We start from the raw sequence: 11424 nt of genomic DNA, 5'->3' as shown, positions 1-11424 counted from the left end.
CGAGACCGGTGAGTGGTGCAGGTGTCGCTCATTATCAATTACTCCACCGGCCTCTCTCCGATCCCACGGCTCTCGGCCCCGCCCCCACTCGTCACAGTTTATATTTAAAAAAAAAAAACGAATTGAAGTACAAATATTATGTAATTGTAACTTTTATTATAAAAACTTCAATAAGTGTAATTTAAGCAGTTATATAGCAGTATAGGCTAAAAAAATCAGTCAGTTTTAACCTTCAATATTATAGTAATGTAGTACCAACTGATTTTATGTATATTTTACAGCATTAGTTAAGAGATTTTTTTTCTTTGAGAAAATTTTGCATGTGTACCAGATATATATATATATATATATATCCAAAATAATCGATATTGAATTGAATCGAATTGGGAATCGAATTGAATTGCAAGCTTGTGAATGAGAATCGAATCGAATCGTGAAATTTGTGTCAAAACCCAGCCCTAAAGATAACAGTGGAAGGTTTTGTCTTATAAAGTTCAGCTCACGTCTTTCATGATAAGCAACGCTAAACCTGAAAGACACAGGTTCTCAAGTGAGTCAACTGTGACATAGAAAGCAATGCAGTACGCCTAGGTTTTAAATGACAGAGAGCAAGCCATTTGAATTAGGTTGCAGATCAACTTATATTCCACAATATGACTTCATATTTTACAATTGCAACTTAATTTCTTGTAATAACTTAATTTCTCACAATTGACATTATTTCTCATAATTGCATCTTTATACACTACTGTTTAAAGGTTTGGGGTTAAGATTTTTATGTTTTTTGAAAGAGGTCTTATATGCTTACCAAGATTGCATTTATTTTATTAAAAAAGTAAAATATTGTAAAATATTATTACAATGTTAAATAGCAGTTTTCTGTTTAATGTATTTTAAAATGTATTTCATTCCTGTGATAGAAAAGCTGAATTTGTAGCAGCCATAACTTCTATCTTCATATAATATCATTACTTCTTATCATTATAATATGCTGATTTGGTGCTCATGATTTTTTTTTTGTTTATTAATTATCACAAGTTAAAAAGGTTGTGCCACATTTTTTTTTATAAAAGGTGATAAATTTTTTCCAAGATTATGTCATTAATAGAAAGTTAAAAAGAACAGCATTTATATAAAATAAAAAATGTAAAAGTATTGAAGTTTTTATTATCACTTTGGATCAATTTAATGCATCGTTGCTGAATAAAAGTATTAATTTTGTTCAAAAAAATTCTTACTGACCCCAAACTTTTGAAGGGTAGTGTATCTCACAGTGTGATATGTCACATTCCAACTTATTTCCAACCATATTTTTCAGAAATAACATTGTTTTTGACACTAGGAATCCATGAATAATAATGAGATCATTTTTCTTTCTAGAATCCATAAACTCATACTGATGTAATGATATTCAATAGCTTAAAATGCTTCTGCAGACCACTATGAAAATCAAAATTGCAAAGAGAAAAAACTGTTGCTTTCATGAACCCTCCAGCTGCGCAGCACCAATGTGTCTAATGTTTAATAAATGGACACATCATGCAGACGAATTAATGAATAAACAGAGGTTTATGATTACTAGACACAAACCCAGCTGACAGCCCCTGCTTTCCCCTAAGTGTCTTTGTTTGTGAGTGTCAACTGTCTGTCACATGTATTTGTCATCCTGTGAGACCTGTCTGTCCCCTTCCCTTCTACCCATCTGTTATGTGTTCTAGTCTGTCCCATCTGCCCAGGTTTCTTCTGAGGCCACCTTACAGGTGAGAGTTTTTTGCCTACAGGATCTCCAATCTTCTAAAAAGTGCTGTGGGCTACTGATATTTTTGTAATAAAACATGCTTTAAAGGTTTTTTTAAAGCCATTATTCAAGCTTAAAACCTTAGCAAACAGAGTGTGCGGTTCATCCATATTCTGTGGAGGCTGTTTGGGGATCCCACAGGAAGTACCACTGCAGTGGGAGATAAGCTTTGCTTTGATTCTTGTGAAACTGGGCACTCTTTTGCTTGGACGTTTGTTTTTTTTTAGCTTCTCTTCAGGCACTCTTTCATAGCAGCCTGTAAAGCTTCTTTACCCATCATGCCTTGAAGTGAGAGCCCTGTGCAGTCTATAGACTAACTCTATACCCGCTTGCTTGTATGCCTGAAGTGCCATTATTGACAAAAAGCCTCACAAAGCATGAAGATCCTGCAGCCTATTTAACACGGGATAACACCATCCGCCAATGGCTGGGCCAAATGAACTTTAGCCCTGCAGTCTGGATTAGACTTGAGCCTGGCAACCAGTGGACTGCTGATGGGGTCTTTTCTTTTGTTGGCAAGTTTTAAAGGGCACCCAGTCTCAATTCACCCCTTTCTAGTGCACAAAGACACAGCAAATCAGGGCATGAACATGTCACAGAGAAAAAAAACAAACATATAAAACACATTTCTTCTGGAATATGTAATGTTTGTTTGCTGTGTCCCTTTGGGGAAGACCGGTGCTCAGTGTCTGTTATAATTGGCTGTCACCAGTATTATCTCTACATTGCCATTTCCTTTTTTCTGTGTGAATGTTTACATTTATGCTTCCTGTTTGAGGTTCAGACCATTGTAAGAAAATTGGGCTTCATGAAAGTTAACATATTTGGAGACAGATACAATATTGCAAGCTATATATATATATATATATATATATATGTGTGTGTGTGTGTGTGTGTGTGTGTGTGTGTGTACATACATGTCGCAGTATTAATGTTATTTTTTTTAAAGAAGTGAATACTTTTATTCCAAAACACATTACATTGTTTAATAGTGACAATAAATGCATTTATAATGTTACATATTCTGTTTTAAATTAGTGTTTTGTTATTTTGAACTTTTTATTTATCAAATAATCCTGAAAAAAATTATACGGTTTCCACAAACATATTAAGCAGCACATCTGTTTTCAACATTGATAATAATAAGAAATATTTCTTGATTACGAAAATCAGCATATTAGAATTATTTCTGAAGGATAATGTGATGCTAAATACTGGAGTAATGGCATCTGAAAATGTAGCTTTGGCATCACAGGAATGCAGTTTTAAATTGTAATAATATTTCTCAGTGTTATTGTTTTTGCTGTATTTTTGATCAAATAAATGCAGCACCAAAGTTTTGAAGCCTTTTCTTGTGAGGGACAAATTGATATTAATATCTTGCCTTTTATCATTCATAGCACTGTGAAAAGAACAAGTTCATCTGAGCAAGTTGGCCCCAACAACAGGAAAGACAGTGGTGTGGACTCCAAAAGCAATCGCACACGCGCTGGTTCCACAGGGAGCAACTCCAGTGGCAAGAAAGCCACAGAGAAGTATGTAAATTAGTATGTATATATGCTTTTATGCCCATGTGATTGACTGAATAAGAGCAACTCATACACTCAAACGTTACACAAGCACAATTAGATGACTTTCTTCCCTTCTCACTTCCTGCAGCAAACAGAGGGAGCCTGTTTTCAGCGCAGGTAAGAGTCAGGTGTCCTGTTCCCGTGTGATAGAGTATGTGTCTCTGAACCAAAACTGGATCATTCACAAGCAATGGCTATACTGTCATTGTTCTTTTTGACCAGACTTTCCAGAAAGTACAGACTCTTGCCAAATACATGTCCTCAAAATAAATGTCAGGCCACCCAGACGTCCTTTTTGTTTAGCAGCAGTGCAGCTCAATTAGAAGGTGGACAGATGTTACAGTGGGGCTGTGGTGAATTAAGGGAAACTCATTCAAGAAAAAAGCGATTTTAGAGATTTCTGCTTGTGTGATCTCCAGTCATGGCTCATGGAAGTACAATCTTTGTTTCAGTTCATTTCACCATTAAATTACCTGCTATTCTTTTGTCAGTAACACGTCATCTCTTACCAGAAACATTTCCTCTTTTCATTTTTGTGTTTATTTCATTTAACTTATGTTCTGTTTAAATTAATCATTTTTATGCATTCGGCTGAAAAGCAAATACATTCTTGTAGTAGAAAATGATCAGAATTAATATTTACTGTTATATAAGTATAGTTATTAAGCATAGAAATGGCAGAATTATGTTAATTACTCTCTCAGTAGCGAGAACAAGGTCTTTCAAAGTAAAAAAGCTTGACATTTTCAAGGTCTTACAGGCATTTATAGCCATTGTGTTTATCTATTATGCATCAGTTCTGGTTAGAAGCTGTGCAGCTCGTTTTTTTGAAAGAGATACAAAGGAATTCAGCAGCAGTTCTTGGGAACGTCAGAACAAATTTGATTTGGTGTCGGTGTAAAAGCAGAGCGTTCAGTGTGTGCAGCCATATGAGGCAGAATAAAACAAGCTGTTCTGCCTGAAGGCGACATTTGCATGTTCCTTACTGTATATGTGACCCAGTTACTGTATTTAACTGTGCCCAAAACTCTGATTAATTGAGGTCATAAAGACAGCAATTCCAGATGTTAAATATACAGTACACCAAATTAACCAGTGGATTTGTTAAATAGAGCATTTTGCGAATGAAACGACTATCCTGGAGGAGCTTGTAGAATAATTACCCAGACATGGCGAGCTGGGATCTTATGAACAGGGATCTGTCTTTCCATCAGCCGTTTTCTGCCATCTTACGTGATTGTCTCTGTCTCTGTACGTTCACAAAGGGATGCGACGTGTGACGCACTGCAAAGGTAGGCACTGTTTGTCAACTGTCCCTTGCGTGAGCAGCTCTGTGGACACAACTTGATTCCCGAAGCCAGAGGGAAGTCAACAATTACAGATTGAGGGCAATTATGACTCCTTGCTTAAAAATGCAAAGACAGTTGGTAGAGTTGAGAATCATTATTTATGAACTGCCAGATACTTTATGAAGCCATTTTTCTTTAAAGACCCTTATTAAACAGATTATTCTTTTTTATTTTTACATGTTTTTGTATTTGGGACATATGTGATACAACAGGAAATGACATCATAGTACGAACCCCTGCAGACTCTCATGACTTAGTCAAGGTTAATAAATCGCATAAAATATCAGATAATTTGACCTTTATATTACAAGGGAAGGTTAACATCGGATGTAAAAAATCATATTGTGGGACTCTATGAAAAATAATGATATTTAAACTTGAAAATAATGAAGACAGGGTACACCAGGGTTAGTATAGTTAACTGAAGCTAAAACTAAAACTATAAAAAAAATGTACTAGAATTAAAATAAACATTAACTAAAATAAAATATAGGCATATAAAACATAATATTTTAATATTAAATAAAATTAGTTAATATTTTAACTTGATGTATTAGAGTCATTAAATGTAAACGTTTTTTTTTAAATGTAGATTTTTTTTTTAAACCATATGAAACCAACGTCAACAGAGTACATTCCTAAGAATTGGCGTCTGTGTTTTAAACTAGACTTTTAAATGATTTTTGCCACCAAACTTTGATTTTATTGGGTCTTAAGAGATTTCTTACTCCGTTTTATTATGGTTGTTTCTGCTGTAAGAAGCACATAATGCCCCTTTATACAGTTTATTCTAGCGATTCCAGATGGGACAGTAATCTAGCAGACATAGCTCAGGATCATAAATCATAGCTCTGGCTTCATATTATGGAATCAGCACACACAGAGCTGTCTTGCGTAAGGGTTTGGGTTGATTAGACAAATGCGTGTGTGATAGAAGTTCCCACCCTTCCTCCAGAAATGCTACCCTTCCCAATAAACTAATGCACACTCTCTGTAGCACCCTTCTGAGTGATGCCAACCTGTGGTTGATTGCAGTGGTGCTAAAACACAGGCTGTTAACTCTTGAGTGATGCTGCTCTGACAGCTCCTGGGTGTTTTGCTCACTGCTCATGGCACTTGTTTTTCACATGCACCATGGGAACCCAACACTCTCCTGCAGTCACACAGCAACACACTGAACGGCTTTTATTCCAGTAGTTTATTGCTGCTTTTTTCTCCACGTACACGTGTTTGTTCTTTCAGTCCCGTAAAGGGCATTTATCATCCTGTGTCAACCAGCTTTTCTGTTATTTCTCTGAAACTGGAATTGGGTGTTTATCATAAATCTGAAGTTAAATGTCATGCTGGTTTGTGTGCAGTGTGTCACTGTTAGTGGAAATTATTTTCCCAAAACGGTTGTCTTCAGTGTTGATGCAACACTCAGTGAATGACTCACTATGCCCACTATGTTTTATAGTCACAAAATACTTGTAAGACAAGCAAATTAAAAAACCAAACCTCACTTGGGTGGTTGGAGTAATTTTTCTTCAGAATACATTTTATCAGTTTATTTCCAGTATTCATGGTTTTCCTCGATCAAGATAACATTCAGTTTCCCATGCGCCTCCCCTTCCCATCAGCACTGCAAAAATCTTTTTCATAAGCAGCATTTTTGGCTTGTTTTCCAGAAAAAATGTAAATATATTTAAAACAAGATACAAAAAAAAAAAAAAAATGAATGGTTAAAAATAAACTATTAATGTCCTCTCTCTCTTTTTTTTTTTTTGGAAAATACATTTTGAATAATTTTTTTATTTTATTTCTTAGTGTGTTTTTATAAATTCTTTTTCCTCCTAGAAGGAAAAAAACAATTTGCCAGAATAGTAAGAAACACAATTTATTTCAAGATATATTCTCTGAAAATGTTCCCTATATTTTCTTCTCAAGTAAATTGTTGTTGCTTTCGGATACGTTACTGCAAATCAAGAAAAATACAAATTAAGAAAAAGATCATTTTGCAGTGTAGTTTCTTAGTTTTGTGGACGCCTTGTCTTCTTGTTATTATGGTGGGATCTAAAGCTATTGGACAATATCTGATCATGATTATACTTCATCCCACCTCTCCACCCTCTCCCGCACCCGCCCTGTCCAATTTGACCACTTCACCTATAGTAACCGTGCAGATCTACCTGCACCGGCCGTCTAAAAGAACCGGACCCGCTGAGCCCCCCAAATCCGCATCAGCCGTGCCCTCGCAGTCCACCAACATGCCATCAGAGGCCAAGGTTTTGTCTGACAGAGCGGCCCGGCTCGGAAGCCGAAAGGTCCCTCCGTTTACCCTTCCTCTGAGGAAGTGTACTTCTCAGTTAGTCCACTCGCCCCTAGATATGCCCTCTTACAGGAGTCCAATTAAATCTCCCAGCCAGTATTTTCAAATCTGTTACTAATCAAAACAGCTGTAATCTTAAACGTAGTCAGGTGGAGTCTTTTGTTCTGTTCTGTTCTGTTCTGTTCTGTTCTGTTCTGTTTTGTTCTTTTTGTTTTGATTGTGTCTCTTTGAGTTAGTTTTGTTTCATGTTGTGTATATGTTAATCTGTGTTCACACTTTTGTCTTTTTGTTTGTTTTGTTCATGTGTGCATTTTATAAACTGTACATTTCCTTTTTCACTGTGTTTGCATGCATGCCTATCTGTGATTTTATTTTGTGTCTATTACTAATTGATCAAACCATCAAATTGCTGCATTCACATGCTTCTGCATTTAACTTTGCTTTGTTTGTCTTTACTTTTAAATTGAGTGTATTTCAAATACTGTACGTAATAAAATGCATTAAAGCATTTCCTTTAAATCTCACTGATCTATTGAATTATTTTCAGAACATAATATATATTCTTTTAAACATTGTTGCAATTCCTTCTAATCTTCCTTTTGGGATAAAAGCATTTAATTTGGTCTTGGATTAACATTTAATCACATTTTAAAATATACTAACATTCAAAAATTTGGGGTCAGTAAGATTATTTCATGTTATAAGTCTCTTACGCTTACATTTATTTAATCAAAAATACAGTGAAAATAGTATTATTGTGAAATATTAATGCAATATAAAATAACTTGTGATATATTGTAAAAAGTAATTTATTCATGTGATGGCAAAGCTGAATTTTCAGCAGCATTACTAATTTGCTGCTCAAAAAACATTTCTACTTATTGTCAATGCTGTTAACAGTTGTGCAATGAATATTTTTGTGCAAACCATGATACATTTTTTAGCGTTCTTTGATAAATTGAAAGTTCGAAAGAACAGCATTTATTCGAAATAGATTTTTGTCACTTTTGGTGTTCATTGCTGAATAAAAGTATTAATTTATTTCACAAAAAAACAAACCGGTAAATAAAATAAATTGTACTGACCCCAAATTTTTGTCTGATTTAACATTGTTTTACTCAAAATTTGATGACATTAACCCCAACAGATGTCACAGCGATCCTTCACTGACCCATGCATTTTCTTGCTCTAAACTTCTGCGTTGCTTTTTCTAGATGAAGGGTATGTCAAAATGTATTTGAAGGGACGACCCATCACCATGTACATGCCCAAAGACCTGGTGGACACATACTGCCTGGAAGCAAAGGCTGACTTACCTCCTAAAAAACTGAAGCTAGACTGGGTGTATCCTTTGCGAAATAGAAATGGAGCTGCATTTCGATTGATTCTTGTATTGAACACTCATTGCTTGAATTAAGATTGAATTAACTGTTGATTTATTATTACACAGAAAATGAGCTGGTAAAAATGTCATGAGCTAAGTGATGGATATGGTTTCTAGGTCCAAGTTATGTGTTACAAGATTATTGTGCATAATAATAAGCTTCTGAAACATTGACCTCAAAAGGTATTATTCACTGTGATGCACTAATTCCATATTTACAATCCAAGTTGAATTTTGAGGCATGAAGGATGTCTAATCATGTACCCTGGTGTTCTCTCTGGCTCTGCTGAGCACTGCAGAGTGAGATATTTTTTGCATCTCTTACCCATAGTGCATTTGGTACATTGCCTAAAAACAACTTTGTAGACAAGACTGAGAAATCTATGATATCTAAAGCCCAACAAAATAAAATATTAAGTGGTCAGCTGGCACTTTTCCAGAAATAAAAATGTTAAAATTTTCCTGGTTTGTTCCTAATTTAGCTCATCGACAGTAGTTTTTGCTCTTGACTATGACCCAGCTATGGTTACCGGGGCCGTGACTGTCGATCCAACCTGTATTTGCTCCCGACGGGGGAAACGGTTTACTTCATTGCATCTGTGGTTGTGCTGTATAATGTGGATGAGCAACTACAAAGACACTACACTGGACATACTGATGATATAAAGTGGTAAAACTGATATTTCTGTTCATGTGACGTCATCGTCTATTTGTTCACCGTAGCATACACTGATCTCAAACTCTGTAAGATCATCGAACCAGTACATTCAGTATCTTTTTGTCACCTCAAAACCGCCTTATCTAAAGAAGATACAACAGCTTAAATTAATATTCAGATATTCTGCAGCATCATTTTTCAAAACTATGCTGAATACACGATTTCTGAGCAGTGTTGTTTAATTTTCTGCTTTGATGTGCAATTCTACAGAACATTTATCATTAGTCGTGTCACTGAAGTTTATTATTCATTCCACTGTTATCCCTCAATCTGTATTTTGCCTTTGTGTTACACCACATTAGTTTTGTGGGGGTATAAGAGACCTCAAGGACATTTTAAAAGTTTAGAATTATAGTTAATGCATTATCCTTTATGCATAAAATGTCAATATATTAGTGACGTTATGCTTAACATTGAAGTTTCGGATTCCTATTTATTTATTTTCCTGTTTGAATATACTATTGACGTTTTAACTTTTGTGTTTTTAACACTATTTGATCTTCATGAAAATGTTATGTCTTTTAAATTAACACTTATTCAGTAAGGGTGCATTAAATTGATCAAATGTTACAGTAAAGAAATTTATAATGTTACAAAAGATTGCTATTTCAAATAAATGCTGTTCTTTTCTAATCAAAGAATCCTGAAAAAAATGATCACAAATGCACAACTGTTTTCAACATTGATAATAATAATAATGTATTTTGAGCAGCAAATCAGCATATCAGAATGATTTCTGAAGGATCATGTGGCACTGAAGACTGGAGTAATGATACTGAAAATTCAGCTTTGCATCACAGAAATAAATTAGGTTTTACAATATATTGAAATAGAAAACAGTTCTTTTAAATTGAAATAATAATGAACAATATTACTGTTTTTATTGTATTTTTGATTAAATAAATGCAGCCTAGGAGAGCATAAGAGATATCTTTCAAACACATCAAAGAAATCTTACTTGCTTTTGAAACTTTTGAATAGTGAATATCAGTGGCCCCAAACTTAAAAAGGTCAAGTCAGCAAAACACACTTAAAAAAAAGTCAAGCCATCAGAACATTAGACAAAGTATAATGACATTAATATATTTTCCTCTTGAACTCCAGTCTCCTGTTGAGACATAAACCTAAAAGTACAACACAACTGATCATGTATGACTATGAGTGAAATCTCATATTTTGTTCATCTGTATAGGAATTTACAGAACGTCAAGGCTGTTCATTGTAAGTCAAAGGCCTTGAGCAAGAAAAGCGTAAAGAGAAAACATTAACCAAGATGTTCATGATCAGTTTCCTGTGTTTATGATCAGTCCTGTGACTCATAATGCTCAAAGTCACAAGATAAGTCAAAGATAAGATGTGTTGTGACGGCACTGACTCGCAGAGACAAAAATGTGCGATGTCTTCTCACTGCTGTGTCATCGGCTCTTCAACAGTCCCAGCTGCCTACATCTTTCACCTCTTTTGTCTTCCCCTACAGCCTCGCTGTCCATCCTGATAAAATCACCATAGCAACAGGACAAGTGGCTGGCACATCCTCAGATGGAAAAGTAAGATCAGTTATTTTAAACCGGTATCAATCATAAACATGAATAGCTTATTGCTACTATGATAGGCTTGATCCAGCCAAAATAAATCTGCTAATTATTGCATGTGCCGCTAGGGTCTGTCATAACTAATGTGGAGGGTCAAGATCCCACATCCACATGCTTCAATTAGAAGTCGAATTGGTTTAACATGCTCAGTACATCTGTCTGTGTCTGGCAGCTTTTGGCTCCTCATGTGCGAGTGTGGGACTCTGTGAGTTTGAACACGTTGCACGTCCTTGGAACCGGTTTCTTTGATCGAGCTCTGGTTTGCCTTTCCTTCTCAAAGTCGGTAAGAACAAGTCACTCTGTATTATGTTAGCAAACAAACGCTCTCATGTGAAACCGCAAAATACAGCTTATAGTTCTTTGAATCATCAAACAAACCTGTCTTTATTATGAGTACTGGGTGGTATTTTCTGTACCCCCTTCAGTTTAAAGGGATAGTTCACCCAAAAATGAAAATGTAGTCATCATTTACTCACCCTCTAGTTGTTCCAAACAGAAGATATATTAAAGAATGTTGGCAACCAAACAGCATTGACCGCTATACTATGGGGGAAAAAAAATACTTTGGAAGTCAACTGTTTGGTTTCCAACAATCTTCAAAATATCTTCTTTTGTGTTCAGCAGAAAAAAGAAACTCTTACAGGTTAGGAGCAACTTGAGGGTGAGTAAATGATGACTGAATTTTCCTTTTTGGGTGAACTGTC

The 11424-nt window shown here is 35.3% G+C and overlaps 1 protein-coding gene across 5 annotated transcripts in view; it reads left to right on the top strand.

Moving 5' to 3' along the window:
• The window catches only part of eml1 (EMAP like 1), a 58901-nt gene that overhangs the window by 39863 nt on the left and 7614 nt on the right, over positions 1–11424 (top strand). For 3 of the 5 annotated variants that reach the window (XM_016498573.1, XM_016498574.1, XM_016498571.1), the window contains 7 exons: positions 3199–3333; positions 3458–3486; positions 4635–4661; positions 8241–8370; positions 8931–9080; positions 10606–10675; positions 10893–11003. In XM_016498573.1, coding sequence (XP_016354059.1) covers positions 3199–3333; positions 3458–3486; positions 4635–4661; positions 8241–8370; positions 8931–9080; positions 10606–10675; positions 10893–11003 — 652 coding nt within the window. The remainder of the gene's footprint in view (positions 1–3198; positions 3334–3457; positions 3487–4634; positions 4662–8240; positions 8371–8930; positions 9081–10605; positions 10676–10892; positions 11004–11424) is intronic. The other 2 variants (XM_016498575.1, XM_016498572.1) reach the window with 1 other exon arrangement.

Source organism: Sinocyclocheilus anshuiensis, unplaced genomic scaffold (assembly GCF_001515605.1).
Source record: "Sinocyclocheilus anshuiensis isolate Anshui unplaced genomic scaffold, SAMN03320099.WGS_v1.1 scaffold446, whole genome shotgun sequence".
Lineage (NCBI taxonomy): Eukaryota > Metazoa > Chordata > Actinopteri > Cypriniformes > Cyprinidae > Sinocyclocheilus > Sinocyclocheilus anshuiensis.
Note: the sequence above shows the minus strand (reverse complement) of the source record. Positions and strands in the feature narration are given on the sequence as shown.